This window comes from Protomyctophum bolini (assembly GCF_963924005.1).
Source record: "Protomyctophum bolini genome assembly, chromosome: 2".
Classification (NCBI taxonomy): Eukaryota; Metazoa; Chordata; class Actinopteri; order Myctophiformes; family Myctophidae; genus Protomyctophum; species Protomyctophum bolini.
The window spans coordinates 4,497,853-4,519,203 of record NC_137863.1 but is presented as its reverse complement, the minus strand read 5'-3'; the positions used below and the strand labels follow the sequence as shown (position 1 = coordinate 4,519,203).

At 45.9% G+C, this 21,351-nt stretch overlaps 1 protein-coding gene across 1 annotated transcript in view; it reads left to right on the top strand.

The window, feature by feature from the left end:
- Positions 1-20,220, top strand: part of LOC308328031 (inter-alpha-trypsin inhibitor heavy chain H3-like) — a 31,801-nt gene extending 11,581 nt beyond the window's left edge. The window contains exons 10-22 of the mRNA XM_080781706.1: positions 3,108-3,276; positions 4,421-4,546; positions 5,946-6,127; positions 6,430-6,618; positions 7,169-7,308; positions 12,754-12,914; positions 13,790-13,816; positions 13,938-13,991; positions 14,689-14,802; positions 16,481-16,682; positions 17,932-18,104; positions 19,114-19,225; positions 19,514-20,220. Coding sequence (XP_080637832.1) covers positions 3,108-3,276; positions 4,421-4,546; positions 5,946-6,127; positions 6,430-6,618; positions 7,169-7,308; positions 12,754-12,914; positions 13,790-13,816; positions 13,938-13,991; positions 14,689-14,802; positions 16,481-16,682; positions 17,932-18,104; positions 19,114-19,225; positions 19,514-19,652 — 1,788 coding nt within the window. The 3' untranslated portion in view covers positions 19,653-20,220. The remainder of the gene's footprint in view (positions 1-3,107; positions 3,277-4,420; positions 4,547-5,945; positions 6,128-6,429; positions 6,619-7,168; positions 7,309-12,753; positions 12,915-13,789; positions 13,817-13,937; positions 13,992-14,688; positions 14,803-16,480; positions 16,683-17,931; positions 18,105-19,113; positions 19,226-19,513) is intronic.
- The last annotated feature ends 1,131 nt before the right edge of the window (positions 20,221-21,351 follow it).

Genomic DNA, 21,351 nt, shown 5'->3' with positions numbered 1-21,351 from the left:
TTGGAACAATTCACAGCTGGTGAACCCCAAGAGTTAGTTCGCAGCTGTGCTCACATGCCGTCGAGGAAAGGTTACCAAGTAGCGAAGCAACTTCTCCATAAGCACTATGGGGATGAACTAAGGATCGCCAGTGCGTACATTGATAAAGCCCTCAAATGGCCGACGATCAAGTCCGACGATGGAAAGGCTTTAAGTGCCTACGCAATGTTTTTAATTGGATGTCACAACACTATGGAAGACATAGACTATTTGGAAGAGATGGACAATCCAACCAACCTGCGAACGGTGGTGTCTAAACTGCCATACAGAATGAAAGAACGCTGGCGTGATGTAGCCTACGATGTCAAAGAGCGGCAGGGCAGAAGAGCGAAGTTTGCGGATTTGGTCAGATACATTGACCGGCAAGCTAAAGTAGCCACAGATCCCCTCTTTGGTAATATACCAGACAGCCGCCCAGTCACGGCTGGACAGAATGATCAAAAAGAAAGACCTCCTGTGAAGAGAGAATTTCGTGGAAGTAGTTTTGCAACCAACGTTTCAGATGACAATGAGCAGCCTCAAGGAACATCTTGGAAGCCAGAAAGAACAAGCAAAACAGTGAATGCTTTTGAGAAGCCGTGTTTGTACTGCCAGGAAGGTCACACGCTAGCTTCATGCAACAAGATCAAGAAGCAGCCACACAGAGAACGTGTGGAGTTCTTGAAGTCAAAGGGCTTATGTTTCGGGTGCTTAACTTATGGACATATGTTCAAATTCTGCAAGAAAAGAGCAGAGTGTATCGAATGCAAATTAAAGCATCCAGACATTCTACACACAGAAAGAGAAGTTTCGGTCTCACGTGAAGCTTCGCCTGAAAAGAATGACGGTGCACAGGGAAGTGAAGTTTGTGCACAAGTTTCTGTCACACAAGAATCCTGTAACGTCACAGGGGCCGGAGAACTTGAATGTGTCCTGTCAATAGTACCGGTGAAGGTCAAGTCAAGAAAGAGTGACAAGTATGTGGAAACGTACGCGTTCATTGATCCGGGAAGCACCGGAACGTTCTGCACAGAAGCTCTGCAAAAGAAACTGAACGTAAAGGGGAAGCCAACCCAAGTACTTCTCAGCACCATGGGCCAAGACACGCCTGAAGAACAGAAACTCCTGAGCAGTTTTGTGATATTGGATCTTGAAATATGTGGGCTAGAAGAGAACGAGTATATTGAGCTTCCGAAGGTGTACACCCACAGCTACATACCTGTTCACCCTGAAAACATACCGAAGCAATCTGATATCCAGAAGTGGCCGTATCTCAGCAAAGTACGCCTGCCAGAATTAGAAGCAGACGTTGGCCTACTTATTGGAGCGAATTGTCCACAAGCAATGGAGCCATGGCACGTTATCAATGGTCAAAAGGGAGGACCATATGCTGTGAAGACTGCCATCGGCTGGGTCGTGAATGGGCCTTTAAGGAAGGAACCGAGTGACAGAGGGAAAAAACCTCATTATTCACTGAACAGAATCTCTGTGATGGAGATTGAGAAGCTGCAGGTCCAAGAGTGTACTGTTGATTTACCAGAACGCAGCTACAACAAAGGAGAGGCTGTGCACAAAACCACAACCTTTGAGAATTCACATTGCAGCATTGAATTGCCGCTCAAGAACGCAAAGCTCCAAATGCCTACTAGCCACGTGGTGGAGCAGCGTACAGTCAGTTTGCTTAGAAAGCTCAAGAGGAAGTCCCACTGCAACGGCTTCAAGAACACCATTAATGGCAAAGGCTGCGCCGTTCAAGTTCCAGCCGATCAACCAAGTCGTTTTGACTGCACCATGGTCTACATACCGCAACAATGGGTGCATCACCCTAAAAGGAGAAGGATACGAGTGGTCTTCGACTGCACAGACTCGTTTCAACCTGCTCAAATGAAAGAAACCCTTCAAGATGATCCTGAGATCAAAGTCAAAGATAACATGGAGCCAAGGAACAAACTGATCGAGTACTACTCAGATTGGCACAAGCTCGCTTGGATTCTAAGGCTGAAGAAAACTTTGCAGCATCTGAAAGAGAAAAGTTACCACAAACAATCAGGGCGCAAAGATCATCAGTGACATTTAAAAAGACCCTGCAAAGCAAAGGACGAAGATAATCCAAGACCTATAGACTCTGCTCTCTGTTGAAAGAAGCCAGGCCATAAGTAAAGACTTAACTGCGAAGAGGAAAGCAAAATGAAGATTTGATTAAAAAGTACATGTTTAAGTTTTTGATTGTTTATGGACATGAACAGTAATTTGGCTCTGAATATATAAGTATGATAATTGCTTAGCCCTCCTGCCTAACCAATTAGGGGCCGGGTAATGTAGGTGCCAATTGTCAATGTTTATGTTTAAGTGAATTCATGATTAAGATTAATAATTATTTTGGTTAAAAAAAGGTTAAAAAGCTATGCTGGTTATTTGATTGCATCTCATGAGTGTCATGTGTGTGTTTACAAAGGTCTAGCTGACCTGTTCTGAGTGTGACCTAATTGCCCTTTGATTTGATGGGAGCAAATATGTCCTTTGATGTTATTGGGAGCTAATTTGGACCCGTTTGAGGCACCTGTGTGTATTTCTGTTTGATGTCACAGTCTTGTAGTCAGTTGGAGTCAGACACAGATTGAAGCAACACAGTTTTTTGACCATACATTGGACTCTGTAATTTTTGGTGTTTTTTCCCAGTAAAACCTTTTGATGAAAAGTTATTTTTGTCCTGTCGTTTGCGTACAACTACTGTTTTGTGTTTTTGTGAGGTCTACTCCACCAAGTGGTACATTTTGAAAGAACATTTAGACGGAGTGCCACTACATACCCTTTAAACCCATTCTGGGCGGGAACCCCTTTTGGTGTTAGCATTATCTTATGCTTTAGCTATTGAAAAATAGCAGATCTACAAGCTCATAGCGCGCCACCGAGTGGCGCGCTATGAGCTTGTAGGTCTGCTATTTTTGAAAAATCGAAGAACGACTGACATAGAAACATAGCTTTTTCAGAAAACTGTCAGGACGTAGAAGACATTTTTAGAATCTGATCTCAACCCAAAAGGGGTTAAGTAACCCCTGCTGAGCTGTGACCTTTGTGACCCCGCGCAGACGCGAGAGGCCCTGCTGGCCATCCTCCAGGACCTGCATGAGGACGACCACTTTGCCATCGTCCTGTTTGACCACCAGGTGGTCTTCTGGAGAGAGTCTCTCACCAGGGCCAGCCGGGACAACGTGGCCCAGGCCCTGAGCTTCACCAGGGGGATACAGGAACGTGGATGTAAGTAGCAGTGGCGTGCACAGATAGACACTATAGGGCAGGGGTGCCCATACCTTTTTGACTTGAGAGCTACTTGAAAATGACCAGCTCAACAAGATCTACCCACGAAAAAATAATAATTCCATTGCTGCGTACAGTATGATGCACTTGGAATGGTAAATAGAGGGAGACAAATGGAATCGGTAAGGAGTTTTGGATTTAATTTGTAATTCTACTAACATTGTGAGCAGCCAGCAACACTCTTGAAAACAAAGTATTGCATTAGGGTTTGAGCTGACGGGCCCTTTTTGATGTCAAGTCAATCAAGTGGACTTAATTCAAGTGGCAGATGCCTTCAGAAAAATGCACATAAAGTGCACAAAGACCACCTGCACACCGTCTGCACTGGCAATGAACTTTATTGGCAACGTTTGGGTCAAAGACCTTCTTCAGGGATCTCATGGTAGTGGCAGATGCCTCTGCCTCAGATGCACAGCCTTTGTGATCTACTGGTAGATCGCGATCTACCTTTTGGGCACCCCTGCTATAGGGGTACCCCCTGCCCTTTTCCCCTGGACAAATGTGCCCTTTAAAAAAAAGAAGAAACATCTTTTCTTTTTTTTTCCCCCTTTTCTTTTTTTTACAGTGTACACTGTACAGTATGTGGACAGTGGTGACATTGATCAATTCTTGATAAAAAGCTTCTAATATATTATTTAGGCCCAAACATCTATAAATCTCACACTATTAACCTAAGGCAACCGGCTGTTCCCGGCAGTTCCACGCACTGGACAAGGTGCCCTTTTTTCACTTGAGCACCTGCCCCTCTAAATGTCTGTGCACGCCACTGGTACGTAGACATGTTGGTCTGCCCTTTTCAGTGGTGGAAAGTCCATTTAACATACTTTACTTAAGTAAAATTTTGAGGTACTTTTACTTCAACTGCACTACATTTCAGAGGCAAATATTGTACTTTTACACAACTACAATTATTTGATAACTTGAGTTACTTTGTAGATTGTGATTATTATTACAAAACATACATTAAAAACTTCAGCCCTAGTACAGTATACTGTATACATTTCATACTGTGTGTGTGTGTGTGTGTGTGTGTGTGTGTGCGTGTGTGTGCGTGTGTGCGCGTGCGTGTGCGTTCCCCTTCCAGGGACCAATATCAACGACGCAGCGCTGGCGGCCGTCAACATGCTGGTGACAGACAGGCAACACAACAGACTCCCAGAGAGGAGTTTTGACATGATCATCTTCATGACTGATGGAATGCCAAGCGGCGGTGAGCTCCACTCCTGAACTGTAGCCTATCGGATGAGGGACCGGTGAGCTCCACTCCTGAACTGTAGCCTATCAGATGAGGGACCGGTGAGCTCCACTCCTGTAATGTAGCCTATCAGATGAGGACACGGTGAGCTCAACTCCTGAACTGTAGTCTATCAGATGAGGGACCGGTGAGCTCCACTCCTGTAATGTAGCCTATCAGATGAGGACACGGTGAGCTCCACTCCTGAACTGTAGCCTATAAGATGAGGGACCGGTGAGCTCCACTCCTGAAATGTAGCGTATAAGATGAGGGCACGCCGGCACTCATTATTCTACCTATTGGGGCAAACAACGCTCCATTCCCATTGAAATGCATTGGCAGAATCTGCCCTCGTATACATATACAATAGAAGTGCGGTGAGCGCGCCCTAATGCAATTAAAGTATAGAGAAATCACTCGTAAAACGTAAAAGTGTCGTTATGCCTGACTGAAACCAGAGCCATAGAGTAGACAGAGTTACGCCATTGAGGGGGCAGAAAAACAGTTTTCAACGAGGGCGGCGCAACTATGAGCAATTCTAGGCATGTGTGCAACACGACACATATTTTACAGTATTGTGCACTTGTGCAGTGACAACTAAACTAAAGTCTAGTGTAATGTTTATGTTGTACTATTACCCAAGCACAAACTAAAATAAAGGGATTTAAGTTCATTAAAGCTGGGCTGTTACCAGTGGCGGAAAGTTCTTATAACGGCAGGGGGTTCATGCAGCCACGCCCCCCCCCCCCCCCCAGCGGTGGAAAAAAAACGGTTGGTACTTAATTTACAGTTTGTTAATGAACACAGTGTTTCAGTTCACAACGAAGAACACATTAAATTGTTTCAGCAACATTTCAACATGATCAATGATAAACAGTAAAGCAGTCGCTTTGTGGCGGTCGCTTATTGATGTACCATTTAAAGTACGAGGAAAGTGTTTTCTTTTTCAGTGGGTTCAGTCGCGCCTTTGCCAAAATGCCAGGGGGTTCAGTCGCGCCTCTGAACCCACGGAGTTTCCGCCACTGGCTGTTACCTCAGTCCAGTGCATTCTGCCAACTTCCGGTCCAGGACATTGTCACTCTTCGCAATGCTCTTGGCCAATAGAAGTCTCTGTAGAAGTGGCTCCATTGGACTGGCCCCATGAAGTGAACATGGTTGTTGTAACTCTATGGCTCTGACTGATGCCTAGTAGTCTGAATTATAAATCTGCTCTCATGGCACAACACCTTTTCAGATGGCTGGTTTGTGGCCACATCCATATCAGTTTGGGGGACCCATATACTGTAGTCTGGGAAATGTTTGTGGTGTGCTGTCAGTGACAATTTTTGTGTTAGTGATTTACTTACGTGTATGTGTGTCATTTATGGACCCGCAGGAATTACCGACCTCCCAACAATCCAAGAAAACGTCCGTGAAGCTATTGACGGGAAGATGTCTCTCTTCTGTCTGGGAATTGGAAACGATGTGGATTACTCCTTCCTGGATGTGATGGCCCAAGAGAACAAGGGACTGGCCCGCAGAATCTACGAGGCCTCAGATGCCACCTCCCAACTCCAGGTGTGTGTGTGTTGTGTGTGTGTGTGTGTGTGTGTGTGTGTGTGCGTGTGTGTGTGTGTGTGTGTGTGTGTGTAGGCGGGCTTTTAATTCATCTTTTTGCAATTTTATTTTGGGATGTACTTTAAATTTCTATTAGGAAATGTGCAAATGTGTAAATAATGCTTCTTCCTCCTCCTCCTCCTCCTCCTCCTCCTCTTCCTCCTCCTCCTCCTCCTTCTCCTCTTCTTCCCCCTCCTCCTCCTCCTCCTCCTCCCCCTCCCCCTCCTCCTCCTCTTCCTCCTCCCCCTCCTCCTCCTCCCCAGGGTTTCTATGAGGAGGTGGCCAGTACTCTCCTCTTGGAGGTGGACCTTCGTTACCCTGACAGCACGGTGCAGGATTCTCTGACCAACAACCACTTCAACCAGCTGTTCAACGGCTCAGAGATCGTGGTGGCCGGGCGACTGAGTGACGATGACATCGACAGCTTCATGGTGGAGGTGTTCGCCAAGGGGGTGAGACAGAGGAGTTCACTGCAGTCTCTTTAGCTGAGTGTCGCTCAGTTTTTGTCCTTTTCTTCCAGGTCATTATAGTATTCCTATCCACACTTTTCCTGGGCTGTGTGTGCGCTCCAGTTCCTGTCGATTTGATCCAATGAAAGCCAATGAAACTGGTCAGATGACCAATGATATCCAATGAAATCAACAGGAACTGTCTGGAGCACACACAGCCCAGGAAAAGTGTGGATAGTTTGACTGATTTCACCACACGCTTGTGTGATCTTGTAATTGCTGACCCCTACTGGTTGGTCTTTGTACTTGTTTGGTCCTGTGTTGCCCAGCCTGGCCGGTTGCACTGAGGACAGGAGAATTCTCCTCCGTGGTTGGCATGCAGCGTTGATTTTGTTATTTTGATTTAGTATTAGTCATAGTCTTTTGAATACATTTTAATATTTGAGTCATCTGAAAACGTTTTGATTTAGTCTAGTTTAAGTCGACTACACATATCACAAGATTTTAGTTGAAAAATTGACCGTTTCGCTTCCCTCTCTTCTGTTTGCCGCAGGCTGAGGAAGACTTCCAGATTGAGGGCATGGCGAGCTCCGTAGATTGGAGCGTTATCTACCCGGAGAAGGAGTACATCTTTGGGGACTTCACGGAGCGCATGTGGGCCTACATCACCATCCAACAGCTGCTGGAGCAGAGGTCTGTTTGAATCCTATCAAGCAATGTTCCCACCTCCAGTTAGTTAGTCCCACCGATTTCTAACACTATCCCAACCGTGACCTCAGTTTTAACCGGCCACATAGTCTGGATTCTCGGTGGTGGGGTGACCACCGAACTACAACATGACGTCACGAGCCGCGGTGAAGAGCAAACCACTGCCACCACTCCAGCCCTTCTCTCTGTTTTTACTCACCACCGCTCAACGTTATTTCAGCCCCGGTGGTCACCTCACCACCGAAAATCCAGACTATGAATTGGCCTTAACGGTCCCCTTCTCCGTTTCTTAGAATGTGGAAAGATTCTGACCTGAGATCAGATTAAAAAAATGTCTTCTACATCCTGACAGTTTTCTGAAAAAGCTATGTTTGTTTCTATGTCAGTCGTTCTTCGAATTTTCAAAAATAGCAGACCTACAAGCTCGAAGCGCGCCACTCGGTGGCGCGCTATGAGCTTGTAGATCTGTTATTTTTCTGTTATGTTGTGGGCATGGCAGAGAATGTTGTTACATGGCCTGGCCAAGAGGTGGCACAAGCATACCAGCAGTCAGTAGGAAGCAACCACCTCTTGTGAGGAAGTCAGATTAAGCTTGGCTTGGGGGTGCATGACATGTATGTTATGGCTACGTGATAAATAAACAACACACCTTTGATACAGTACCCTTGTGTGGAATATTCAGTATTCAAGATACTACATATGGCGACGAGGACAAATCGGAAGAAGTTATCGGGTGACGGGAGATTGTTTGGTTGAGTACAAACGCAGTTTGTCGTTGTTTTGATGGACACATGTCATCACAGTCATCGGAGGAGTACGAAGACAGTGTTGTGGTGGCGAGCGGCTCGGGGCCGGCGGTTGTGTCTGTGAAGATGGCTGGAACTGTAGGATCGGTGGCACATTTTGACAATAGTGTGCAGACGTGGGAGGAGTATTGTGAAATACTGGATCATTTTTTCATAGCGAATGACGTGACAAATGCTGAGAAGAAACGGGCTGTTTTGCTAAGCTGTGTGGGCGCACAGACATACACGTTGATGAGAAACTTGTTAAGTCCTGACCGCCCGGGAGAGCGATCCTATGAAGAGTTGGTGAGGCTGCTGAGAGACCATTTCAACCCGAAACCGAGTGAAATAGTACAGCGGTGGAAGTTTAACTCAAGAGACAGGAGGCAAGGAGAATCTGTTGTGGAGTATGTGGCGGAGCTACGGAAGCTCGCGCAGGACTGCAATTTTGGAGAGACTCTCAAAATAATGTTGAGAGATCGCTTGGTTTGTGGAATCAACGAGGACAGTATTCAACGGAGGCTACTCTCGGAACCGGATGGATTAACTTTTGACACTGCTTTGAAGAAGGCGCAGGCAATGGAGGCGGCTAATAAGGACATTAAGGAGTTAAACAGCGCGCGGGAAAGTGCAAAATGGAGTCGCGCTGTGGAGGGAACGGTGAACAAGGTGGCGGATGTCCGGCCGAAGCCGCCTGCCAAATATGGAAAGTGTTTCAGATGTGGGGGAACTACCCACTCAGCGAATGACTGTAGATTTGCGGAGGAAAAGTGTCATAATTGTGGAAAAATTGGACACATTCGGAGAGCCTGTAGGTCAAAGGCAGGTGAAAATGTGAGTGCTCAAAGTCATAACATGTGGAAAAAAAAGGAAGAGAGAGGGAAATATGAGAAAAGGGCACATTTCATTCATGAGGAAAGGGAGGATAGTAATGAGGAAGATGATGTTTTCACTGTATACAGCATACATAGTACAGAGGATGTAGTAACTGTGTACAATATTGAGCAGGAGATAATCATTCCACGAGAAGAACCCCTGAGACAGGAATTGAGGGTAAATGGAGCAACAGTGACTTATGAAGTAGACACAGGCTGTGGCTATACAATAATGTCAACAGGTGAATTTCAGAATTTGGGAAAGCAGGCCAGGCCACCCAAGTTGAAGCAGTGTAGAATCAATTTGAAAACGTACAGTGGACATCCAGTACCAGTGGTAGGAGCAGCTTATGTGAAAGTCGAGTACAAGGACAGGACAAAGTCATTACCAGTGGTAGTAGTCGACGGAGCAGGGCCTAGCCTGGTTGGGCGAGGGTGGATAAAAGCACTGGGGGTGGATTGGCAAAGGGTCAATGCAGTAGCAGAACAGAATGTGAGAATACAGGACGTACTGATGAGACATGAGACAGTATTCAAAGAGGAGCTGGGGAAGCTGCAGGGATTTAAGGCAAAGATACATGTAGACAGTGAGGCCCAGCCCCGATTCTACAAACCTAGATCAGTGCCTTTTGCAATGAGACAAAAAGTGGAGGCAGAAATAGATAGGTTGCAGAAGGATAAAATAATAGAACCAGTGACCTTCTCAGAGTGGGCAGCACCCGTGGTGCCGGTGTTGAAGCCAGATGCCACAATTCGATTGTGTGGGGACTATAAATTGACTGTAAATAAGGTTTCATCACTTCAACAGTACCCCATTCCAAAGATGGAAGACATGTTTGCAACCCTAGGAGAAGGAGAGAAATACACTAAGTTAGATATGAGTCATGCATATCAACAGATAGTGTTAGATGAGGAATCTCGGAAATATGTCACAATAAATACACACAAAGGGCTCTTTGTGTACACCAGATTACCATTTGGGGTGAGTTCTAGTCCAGCTATTTTTCAGAGAACCATGGAGAGCGTGTTGAGGGGCATTCCTCAAGTCTCAATTTACTTGGATGACATCATTCTGACCGGAAAGGATGACCGAGAGCACCTGAGAATACTAGACTCAGTGCTACAGCGTCTGAAGGAAGCGGGGCTACGATTAAAGAGAAGCAAATGCCAGTTCTTGGAGAGAGAAGTAACGTTTCTAGGACATCGAGTGGACACCACGGGCATTCACCCAGTGCCAGCGAAGGTGAAAGCGGTGCAGCAAGCACCCACACCATCATCAGTGACGGAGCTGAAAGGATATCTAGGGCTCTTAAATTTCTACAATAAGTTCCTGCCAAATCTGTCTACGTTGTTAGCACCTTTGCACAAGCTGCTCAGAAAGGAGGTACCGTGGTCATGGGGACCAGAACAAGAAGCCGTGTTCGAGCAGTCAAAAGAACTGTTACAGTCCAGCAGGGTATTGGTGCACTATGATGAGACCAAGGAGTTAATACTAGCCTGTGATGCCTCGCCGTATGGTGTAGGGGCGGTACTGGCTCACCGCATGATGGATGGATCGGAAAAGCCCATTGGGTTTGTATCGCGCACCCTGAATCCAGCAGAGAAGAATTATTCACAGTTGGACAAAGAGGGGCTGGCGGTGATATTTGGAGTAAAACGCTTTCATAAATACCTATATGGAAGGAAATTTCAGATTTGCACTGATCACAAACCATTGATAAGTCTATTCAATGAGATGAAGGCGGTGCCCCAGATGGCTTCGCCGAGGGTCATGAGATGGGCAGTGACGCTGAGAGCGTATGAATACGAGATCAGATACAGAGCGGGAAAGGATAATGGGAATGCTGATGCTCTCAGCCGCCTACCGTTACCTGAATGTCCAGAGGCAGCTCTCGCGGAGGACCAAGTGTTGATGCTGACACAAGAACAATTTCCCCTAATGACTGGTGCACAGGTAAAGAGCTGGACGAGCAGAGACCCCATTTTGGCAAGGGTACGTGAATACTTGCTGAAGGGTTGGCCTTGTGACATGGGGGCTGAGTTTACTCCCTATAAACAGAGACAACAAGAGCTTAGTGTTCAGGATGGGTGTGTACTGTGGGGGGCCCGGGTTGTCATTCCGCAGAAAGGGAGGACAGCGATGTTAGAGCAACTGCATCAATCACATCCAGGCATGAGTCGGATGAAAAGTTTGGCCAGAAGCTATCTGTGGTGGCCAAATATGGACATGGACATAGAGCGAAAGGTCAAGTCATGCACCACGTGTCAGGAACACAGAAAGGCTCCGGCAAGTGCACCTCTCCACCCCTGGGAGTGGCCGGACAAACCCTGGAGGAGGCTGCACATGGATTATGCAGGACCGTTCATGGGTAAAATGTTTCTTGTAATAATAGATGCACACTCGAAGTGGATGGAGGTGTACCCGGTGAGTTCAGCCACATCGGCAGCTACCATAAATTGCCTGAGGAGCAGTTTTAGTACTCACGGCCTTCCGGAAATGATTTGTTCGGATAATGCTCAATATTTTGTCAGTGAGGCAAGTAAGCAGTTTATGGCAAAGAACGGAATCACACATGTTACAGCAGCTCCCTACCACCCGTCGTCGAATGGACTAGCGGAGAGAGCGGTGCAGATCTTGAAGGACCTCATGAGAAAGAGTTCAGGTGACACGTTGGAGACAAGACTGCACAGGGCCATGTTCAGTTATCGCATTACCCCTCAGTCTACGACGGGGTTGTCTCCGGCAGAGATGATGATGGGCCGAAAACTGAGATGCACGTTGGATTTGATACACCCAGACCTAAAGCAGAAGGTGGAATCAAAGCAGCTAAGTCAGAAGGCATATCATGACAGGCATGCATCAGCTCGTGATTTCAAGATTGGTGACACAGTCTATTCTAGGAACTTTGGGTATGGACCTAAATGGATTCCAGGATTGGTACAGGAGATCACAGGACCAGTGTCGTACAAAGTGTTGTTGGGCAACAGCGGAGTGGTCCGGAGGCACGTGGATCAACTATTCAGCAGACAGGAGATCGATCACCCAGCAGCAGCAGCAACGGCAGCCGGGACAGAGGAAGATGGCTACACAGTGGAGACAGGGGGCGGGAACGAGGATCCCCCCCAGGATATCGGCGGCGCAGCAAGGAACGAGGAAGGGTCGGCGGCGACACCAGCCGGGGAGAATGCAGGCGAGAATGGGGCGACGGGAGGAGAGCTGAGGCGCTCTCACAGAGAGAGGAGACCACCAGATCATTTGAAGGACTTTGCCAGGTAAAGGAGATATTGCTTATGGGCAAGAATGCGCTCATGTCTCCTTTAGGTAGTGTGGTAGTCTACCCACACTATCGAACCTGGGGGAACAGAACTTATTATTATTATTATTATTTTTTGTGTGTTTTTGGCTGGCTTTAGTAGTGACAATTTAAGGGGAAAGGGATGTTATGTTGTGGGCATGGCAGAGAATGTTGTTACATGGCCTGGCCAAGAGGTGGCACAAGCATACCAGCAGTCAGTAGGAAGCAACCACCTCTTGTGAGGAAGTCAGATTAAGCTTGGCTTGGGGGTGCATGACATGTATGTTATGGCTACGTGATAAATAAACAACACACCTTTGATACAGTACCCTTGTGTGGAATATTCAGTATTCAAGATACTACATTTTCAATAGCTAAAGCTAACACCAAAAGGGGTTGATCCCGTCCCAAAATGGGTTAATACTGTCTGAAACCGTAACCATCACATTCTGTTTCAATTTCATCTTCCTCCAGTAAGACCGGTAGTGCGAGGGAGAAAAGCAACGCCACAGCCAAGGCTCTGGAAATGTCCCTGCTGTACAACTTCGTCACTCCGCTGACCTCCATGGTGGTCACCAAACCTTGGTCTGAGGACGGAGAGACCGGTTCCCTCATCGCTGACAAACTGACCGAGGGTAAGGACCATGGAATGGGACCAGGGTGTGATAATCAGTAACACACTATTAAAGGAGTTCACCCCAAAAAGTGTTTCTTGTCTCCCAAACGTCATTAAAATAAGACCTGGTTTGCGAAAAGGGGTGAAGTGGCGCTTTCATGGGGGGGTGTTCTATCCATCCATCCATCTTCAACCGCTTATCTGTAGTCGGGTCACGGGGGCAACAGCTCCACTTAGAGTGCTCCAGACTTCCCTCTCCAGAGCAACATTAGAGACTTCCTCCTGGGGGATCCCGAGACGTTCCAAGGCCAGTGAGTCGATGTATTTCCTCCAACTGTGCCTTGGTCTGCCCCGGGGTCTCCTCCCAGTGGGACGTGATCCTTGGTCTGCCCCCCGGGGGTCTCCTCTCAGTGGGACGTGGTCCTTGGTCTTCCCCCGGGGTCTCCTCCCAGTGGGACGTGGTCCTTGGTCTGCCCCCCGGGGGTCTCCTCTCAGTGGGACGTGGTCCTTGGTCTTCCCCCGGGGTCTCCTCCCAGTGGGACGTGGTCCTTGGTCTGCCCCGGGGGTCTCCTCCCAGTGGGACGTGCCTCGAGGACCTCCCTAGGGAGACGCCCGAGAGGCATCCTAACCAGATGCCCCGAACCACCTAAACTGGCTCCATTCCAGGCGAAGGAGCAGCGGTTCTACTCCGAGTCTCTCTCGTGTGACTGAACTTCTCACCCTATCTCTAAGGGAGATGCCAGTTCATGGGGGGTGTTACTGATAGAAAATACGTTCTTTTTGGTGGGGTGAACTCCCTTAAACCTGCTGAATCCATAGCATAAACAGTACAGTATAATTATGTTGTCACCTTCTTGCCTAAAAGCTTTTCATTCTTTTCTTTTTTTTCTACAGAGCAACGACAAATGGCAGAGAGACTAAGTAAAGAATTCAGTTAACAGAATAATAGCGTTCTGCTCTCCATGTATGCATTGTTTTAATGGGACGTCATGTTGTGTCTAACCAGGTATTTTAATGGGACTGTCATGTTGTGTCTAACCAGGTGTATCATATCTAATGAGCGCTTCAGCTTCACTTCCAGCTCCTACATACTTAGGTAAATACCAAAGTGCTAACCTTTTGGTGTTTTAAACATTACATTATAATTTAGCTATTGAAAAATAGCAGATCTACAAGATCATCATAGCGCGCCAATGATCTTGTAGGTCTGCTATTTTTGAGAAAATCGTTAAAATGTGCCTCAAATCTTTCAGAAAATTGTCATGATTTAGAAAACTTTTCTTTTTAATTTCGACGTCAGGCCTGAATGGGTTAAGGTCATCAGGCTGAGGCTCTGAGCCACTCTGCTACATATATATTTAATGTGTTATTATCGTTATTAACGATGGCTTCCATTTTGGCATTACAACTTTTCAGGGATATCCTTCAGTTTCTATTAGCTTGGTGGAGTAGAAAAGAATGGTGTAATTTTTTATCATGATTATTCGATAATTGGCTAATATTAGAAATAATTATATGAAGATAGGATCTAGATTCTAGAAGCTCACAACGTGTCGCAAAGCAAAGTGACGCTTTGTAAGCTTGTAGATCTGCAGCGTTTTTCAACAACGATTATGACGGAATAATTGCGATTATCTCAAATAATTGCGATTAGATTACATTACATATAATATAATTGTGAGAGACCTAAATTGCGATATTGATACTTGTAAGTAAATAATGTGAGTGCTTCTTTCTCTGAGTTCTCTGAGTGTCCAATGTTAACAGTGCTCTCCTGGATGTCGTCCTTTCAGTGGACGGAGATCCTCATTTCATCATAGAGCTTCCACAGAGAGACGACGCACTGTGCTTCAATATCAACGACACGCCAGGCACCATCTACAACCTGGTCAGAGACACAGCCACAGGTGATTAGAGACCACACACACACACACACACACACACCATCTACAACCTGGTCAGAGACACAGCAAACAGGTGATTAGAGACCACACACACACACACACCATCTACAACCTGGTCAGAGACACTGCCACAGGTGATTAGAGACCACACACACACACCATCTACAACCTGGTCAGAGACACAGCCACAGGTGATTAGAGACCACACACACACACACACACACACCATCTACAACCTGGTCAGAGACACTGCCACAGGTGATTAGAGACCACACACACACACCATCTACAACCTGGTCAGAGACACAGCCACAGGTGATTAGAGACCACACACACACACCATCTACAACCTGGTCAGAGACACAGCCACAGGTGATTAGAGACCACACACACACACACACACACCATCTACAACCTGGTCAGAGACACAGCCACAGGTGATTAGAGACCACACACACACACACCATCTACAACCTGGTCAGAGACACAGCCACAGGTGATTAGAGACACCACACACACACACACACACACACACACACACACACACACACACACACCATCTACAACCTGGTCAGAGACACAGCCACAGGTGATTAGAGACCACACACACACACACACACACACACCATCTACAACCTGGTCAGAGACACAGCCACAGGTGATTAGAGACCACACACACACACACACACACCATCTACAACCTGGTCAGAGACACAGCCACAGGTGATTAGAGACCCCACACACACACACACACACACACACACACACACATACACACCATCTACAACCTGGTCAGAGACACAGCCACAGGTGATTAGAGACCACACACACACACACACACACACACACACACACACACCATCTACAACCTTGTCAGAGACACAGCCACAGGTGATTAGAGACCACACACACACACACACACACACACACACACACACACACACACACACACACACACACACACACACACACACACACACCATCTACAACCTGGTCAGAGACACAGCCACAGGTGATTAGAGACCATTTAAGACCTGCAGGCCCATTCTACAAAATCCCAACAGTACACGTTTTCTGAAAAACGTGTACGCTTGTCCATGTCAATTTGGCTGCCGAACCCCATCTAAAAATATGTTGTTCCAGGGACCCACAGAAGCAAATATTTAAGTTAAAAAAATTCCCTTGAAAGAAAAAAAATAATATATATATATATATATATATATATATATATACTGTATATATACACACACACAGTATAATTGACACTGAACAGCATTGGATTATTATTCTGACACCCATTTTTGTAGGCTTCAAATTTGGACACAGCATTGACCTGTCTGAATATTTGCAAGATTTAAAATAGTGTTGTACTGTAGGGTACTGTACTGTATGAGTTAAAGGTTTTATGTCAGGGGACATATACTCTTTCAAAGGAAAGGTACTATGTTTACCCAGGGTAACTGGACTAAGCTCAAGAACTTGTTTACAGCCAGGCCCTGCTCATAGAACATTTCATGGTAGGGGTTCAATGCCTTGTCCATAAAGGGCACTTCAGCGGTGGTAATTTTAACGTGCCGGTCCGGGGATAATACGAACTATAGCGACCTTCCGATATCAAGACCGCTCCGCAAACCGTTCGGCCACCGCTGCCTGTTTCTGAATCCAGTTTTCGCTTCCTTAGGTGTTTGGGTCAACGGTCTGACTATTGGAGATAAGAAGGTTGCGCCCGACGGTAGAATCAACACCTACTTTGGCCGCTTCGGCATCGTTCACAAGACCCTCGGGGTGAGACTGGAGGTGACCACCGAAGACATCTCTGTGCTGGAGGAAGGCAAACGTGTCAAGTTTCTGTGGTCTGATACAGCTGCCCTCAATGGACCCAAGTAAGTCAATGCTTTCATGAAGTAGGTACTGGAGACATTGATATTAACCCATGAGATCAGATTCTAAAAAATGTCTTCTACATCCTGACAGTTTTCATTCTGACCTGAGATCAGATCTTCTATGTCAGTCGCTCTTCGATTTAAAAAAAAAATAGCAGACCTACAAGCTCGTAGCGCGCCACTCGGTGGCGCGCTATGAGCTTGTAGATCTGCTATTTTTAAATAGCTAAAGCATAACGTAATGCTAACACCAAAAGGGGTTGGGACGATTCACTTATAACTCCTGATTCAATACGATCTCGATACCTAGGGTGCCGATTCGACTTATGTCGCGATGCTTAATTATATTGCGATTATGCGATCCAACGATTGTTGCGATTCGATATTACAATTCTTTTGTGATTATTTTTTTTCCCACCCTCAAGTTACTTTGCTTTTTTTAAACATTCATATAAACAATATAAACCGTGAAAAGTTGAATCGTGCATTTCAATGCAGACGGATAACGTCAGTCAGTCTTTCTGACGTGAAAATAGATAGTATCATTATTTATAAAGTGACATAAAAATACCCGTGTGAAGTGAGGGGCGCTCTTATGGTATTCCGTTCCGACCTCTCAATATTCCGACCTCTCAATATTTCGACCTCCCATAATTGAAATATGAAATAGCCATTTTGCTCGTCTACATATCACGTAAATTCTCCATTCATTATCATTTGTGTAGGATAAAATACCGATTTTGCTCAGACACATAATGACGTAGATTCTCCATGCATTGTCAATGGGAAATTTAATCTTTGTATAGGACGGAAATCTCATTTCCCATTACAATTATGTGTTGTTTGCATTTGGTAAATTTTTACACATTTTCAGCGGTGGGATTATTATTTTTTGATGGGCCTCCTCGACGCAACGCGTCGAGAGCTTGTAGATCTGCTACTTTTTGCTATTTTTGCCCAAAAGTGCCCTCTTTGGGGATTTCAGCCCCTGCCTCTCTGAAGCCCGACACACACCGGATGCGCAGTGACGCGGCAACGCCTGGAAAATAGAACAGTGGCGTATCGGAGCGTCAGGCGAGGCGTGAACGCGCGTCGGACGCCGCCGGTGTGCGATGGGTTTCATTGAAAATAATGGAGGCGGCTGTTTTGACGCGCGGCGTTCGCAGACCGTGTGTGTTGGGCTTAACACTGCATGTCTGCACGTCTCTGCTCCTTTGCTCCCCCCCTCTGTTCTCTCTCCCACCTCCAGTATGGACCTCCTGCTGACCAAAGACCGCAGCCTGATGGTCAGTCTGAAGGACTCCGTGACGTTTGTGGTCCTGCTGCACCGGGTCAGGAAGAGCCACCCATACCACCAAGACTACCTGGGCTTCTACACCCTGGACAGCCATCTGCTCTCCCCTACGGTGCACGGCCTGCTAGGTACAGACAGAACCCCATCTTCTCTCCCCTATACGGTGCACGGCCTGCTAGGTACAGACAGAACCCCATCTTCTCTCCCCTACGGTGCACGGCCTGCTAGGTACAGACAGAACCCCATCTTCTCTCCCCTACGGTGCACGGCCTGCTAGGTACAGACAGAACCACACACTAGGGCAGGGGTCGCCAATTTATTTTGGGGGGGTCCCCAAATTATTAAAAACAAATGATTCAAAACCACCATGAAAGAAATGACCCCCTGCTGTTTGTCTGTAAATATTCTTGTGCGGAAATATCCTTCCAACCTAGTCCTATGTTGCGCTGATAAGAACAATGGTCACCGAAGTATATGGAATATGGCCATTTGAAGTGTTAAGGAGGAGAAAGAACATCCGCACACTAGTTTCTAGAGCTCCGAGACTTTATTAAGAGGCAACAATTGGTAAATAAAGTGTTATTAGTATAGTATTAGTATTAGTATTAGTTTACTATGATTAGATTAATACACGATAATCAACAGTATCAAAACAAACGGCATAAACAATAAGTTTGCCTCTTCTACAAAAATAAAAAAGTTAGTTACAAGGCTCGTGTCAAACTGTCATTCTCTTGTAGCCTCCTATTATTTATTTCTCAATCTCACCACGGAGTAACCTGCGTCTCGGAGGACAGTCAAGACGGGCAGTGTCAGTAGACCAATCACAGGCAGGCGGGGCGTTACCATGCCTCAGCCATGCCTATGCTCGGACACAAATGGAATTCACGCGTGGGGACCACCCACCACGTTTAGAGCCTTTAGCATGCTTAGGAACCGGAGCCAATAGGAACACAGAGAGGGCGGAGCAGTGTGGCTGGCGTGCCACACGTGGTCCCTGGTGTGGCATATTGTGATGGAAGACCCCCTGAACCAGTAGTGTTGTACTTTTTCTAACGTTGTCTAACTATAGCTCTGTACTTTTTTTGCAAACTGTTAATAAATGATTCAATCAATGAACCCAAATGTGTCCTCCAGGTCAGTTCTACCACGGGGTTGAGTTTGAGGTGGGAGCGCTGCGTCCTGGAGAGGCCCCTGAGAAACCTGATGCCACCATGTATGTGAAGGGCCAGGAGCTCACTGTGACCAGGTACACACACACACACACACACACACACACACACACACACACACACACACACACACACACACACACACACACACACACACACACACACACACACACACACACACACACACACACACACACACACACACACACACACACACACACACACACACACACACACACACACACACACACACACAAACAATCATCGGCGGCGGTCACTCGTATCCGAGTATGACTGTGTTTGCATGTGTTTCTGTCAATGTAGAGGTTTTGTTAATATAATGTCTCTTTCTCATTGGTCCACAGAGGCTGGCAGAAGGACTATCGGAATGACGTGAAGCATGGAGTAAATGTTCCCTGCTGGTTCATTCATAGTAATGGAACAGGCCTCCTAGATGGAGAGGCCTCAGAGTACATCGTTTCTGGCCTGTTTAAGACTTACTGATAACCTCAGAGTAACTCGTTTCTGGCCTGTTTAAGGGCCGATTCATACTCCTATTTTAGAGGCGAATAAAAGTCGGTTCGGCTCTGTAGAGCCTACAATGTGACGTCATTTGGCTCTGTAGAGCCTACAATGTGACGTCATTTAGGTACTGTCCTAAAGTCGACTCTTCGGTGCTACTGAAAATGTCTGACGAGCCGAAATAATTTCGGCACTACAGCGCCGAAACAGCGGTAAAATAGGAGTATGAATCGGCCCTAAGACTTACTGATAACCTCAGAGTGCTTCGTGTCTGGCCTGTTTAAGACTTACTGAAAATAGGTAACGGTGACAAAAGTTCTGTTCCACATTTACAGAACAAAATGTTCATGGATACAAATTTAAACACTCCTAAACTGTAATTGTAATTATATATATATATTATATATACAACACCATCACAATGTTTCTTTCTCAAAGCCTTGCAGTGACATGAATGTAAAGTGCATTATTAATATAAACTGTGTATTATTATTAATTATTTTTTTAAGTGAATGTTTGGAGTCGTCTGGTGATACCAAATAAAAATGCCAGTCACAAAATAAGCTATTTCTACATCTTTATTTATGCTTGCGGTGTCGTGATGAATTGTTTCGTATACTTCACAGGACAATAATCGGTACTCAAATGATTAAGCGTTATATAGCATGAATTCATATCTACAGTGTCTGTCTGTCCGTCCGTCCGTCCGTCCGTCCGTCCGTCCGTCCGTCCGTCCATCCGTCCGTCCGACCGTGCAGGCACAATTTAGCGTCGCAAAGATGCCAAAAGCCGTGAGCATCTCTTACTGGTTTTTAGACAGCTGGTGGATGGAAATGATTTGAAGCTCGCTCGCGGTTTCCAATATGCCTGGAAAAGACGCCTGCCACGAGCAACTTTTTGCTGCGCCTTGACGCCCAAGTGTGCTTATATTACACCCTGTCTGTCTATCTATACCTACTGGCAGAATGAAATGTTGTCCAGCAGGGGGAGTGGTTTTACCCAGGCTAGTGCTGCCCCCCTTTGCCAACTTGTAGACTTACTGTATGTACTGTTCTTTATGAACTTTTAAACCAATGACCTCTTCCTACAGGAAAGGATTCCAAATAAGCCAGCTGGCTTCTTCCCTTCCTTGCATTGTATTTCTTGTTCTTTGATATGTTATTGTCTATTTTTTGTACTACGTGCTAAATAAATAAACCTAAAACCTAAACCTAAACCACGGACCACCAGTGGTCCACAAAACACCAGTTGAAAGCCCATGCTCCAAAATAAAATGAATGAGTAAAAATAAGACCATTATTACTTTGCAAACTGTCCTATAACAACTGTTCAAACATTGGCCAAATTGTAAAATATTATAAAAAAAAATGAAAATACCTCATCTATAACCTCATAGATCAGCTATTTCCCCAATATGTATCTGTGGAACCGAGTAAACGAGTCAGGGTGGGAAGTCCCAGTTCAAATAGGATTATTGTTGAGGAAGGTTTGAGAACCACAGCCACTAGACGGGGTTTGGGCTAATTAATAACTAACTGGTGGCAAAAGTTATTTATTTATTTTTGGGTCAATTGTAACTTCATACTTTTCATTTCATCCATGCTTTGTAATGAACAGTTTTGCAACATTATATGATTGACATGACTCACATCATGCTGATTGGCTATATAGTATGTTCCAA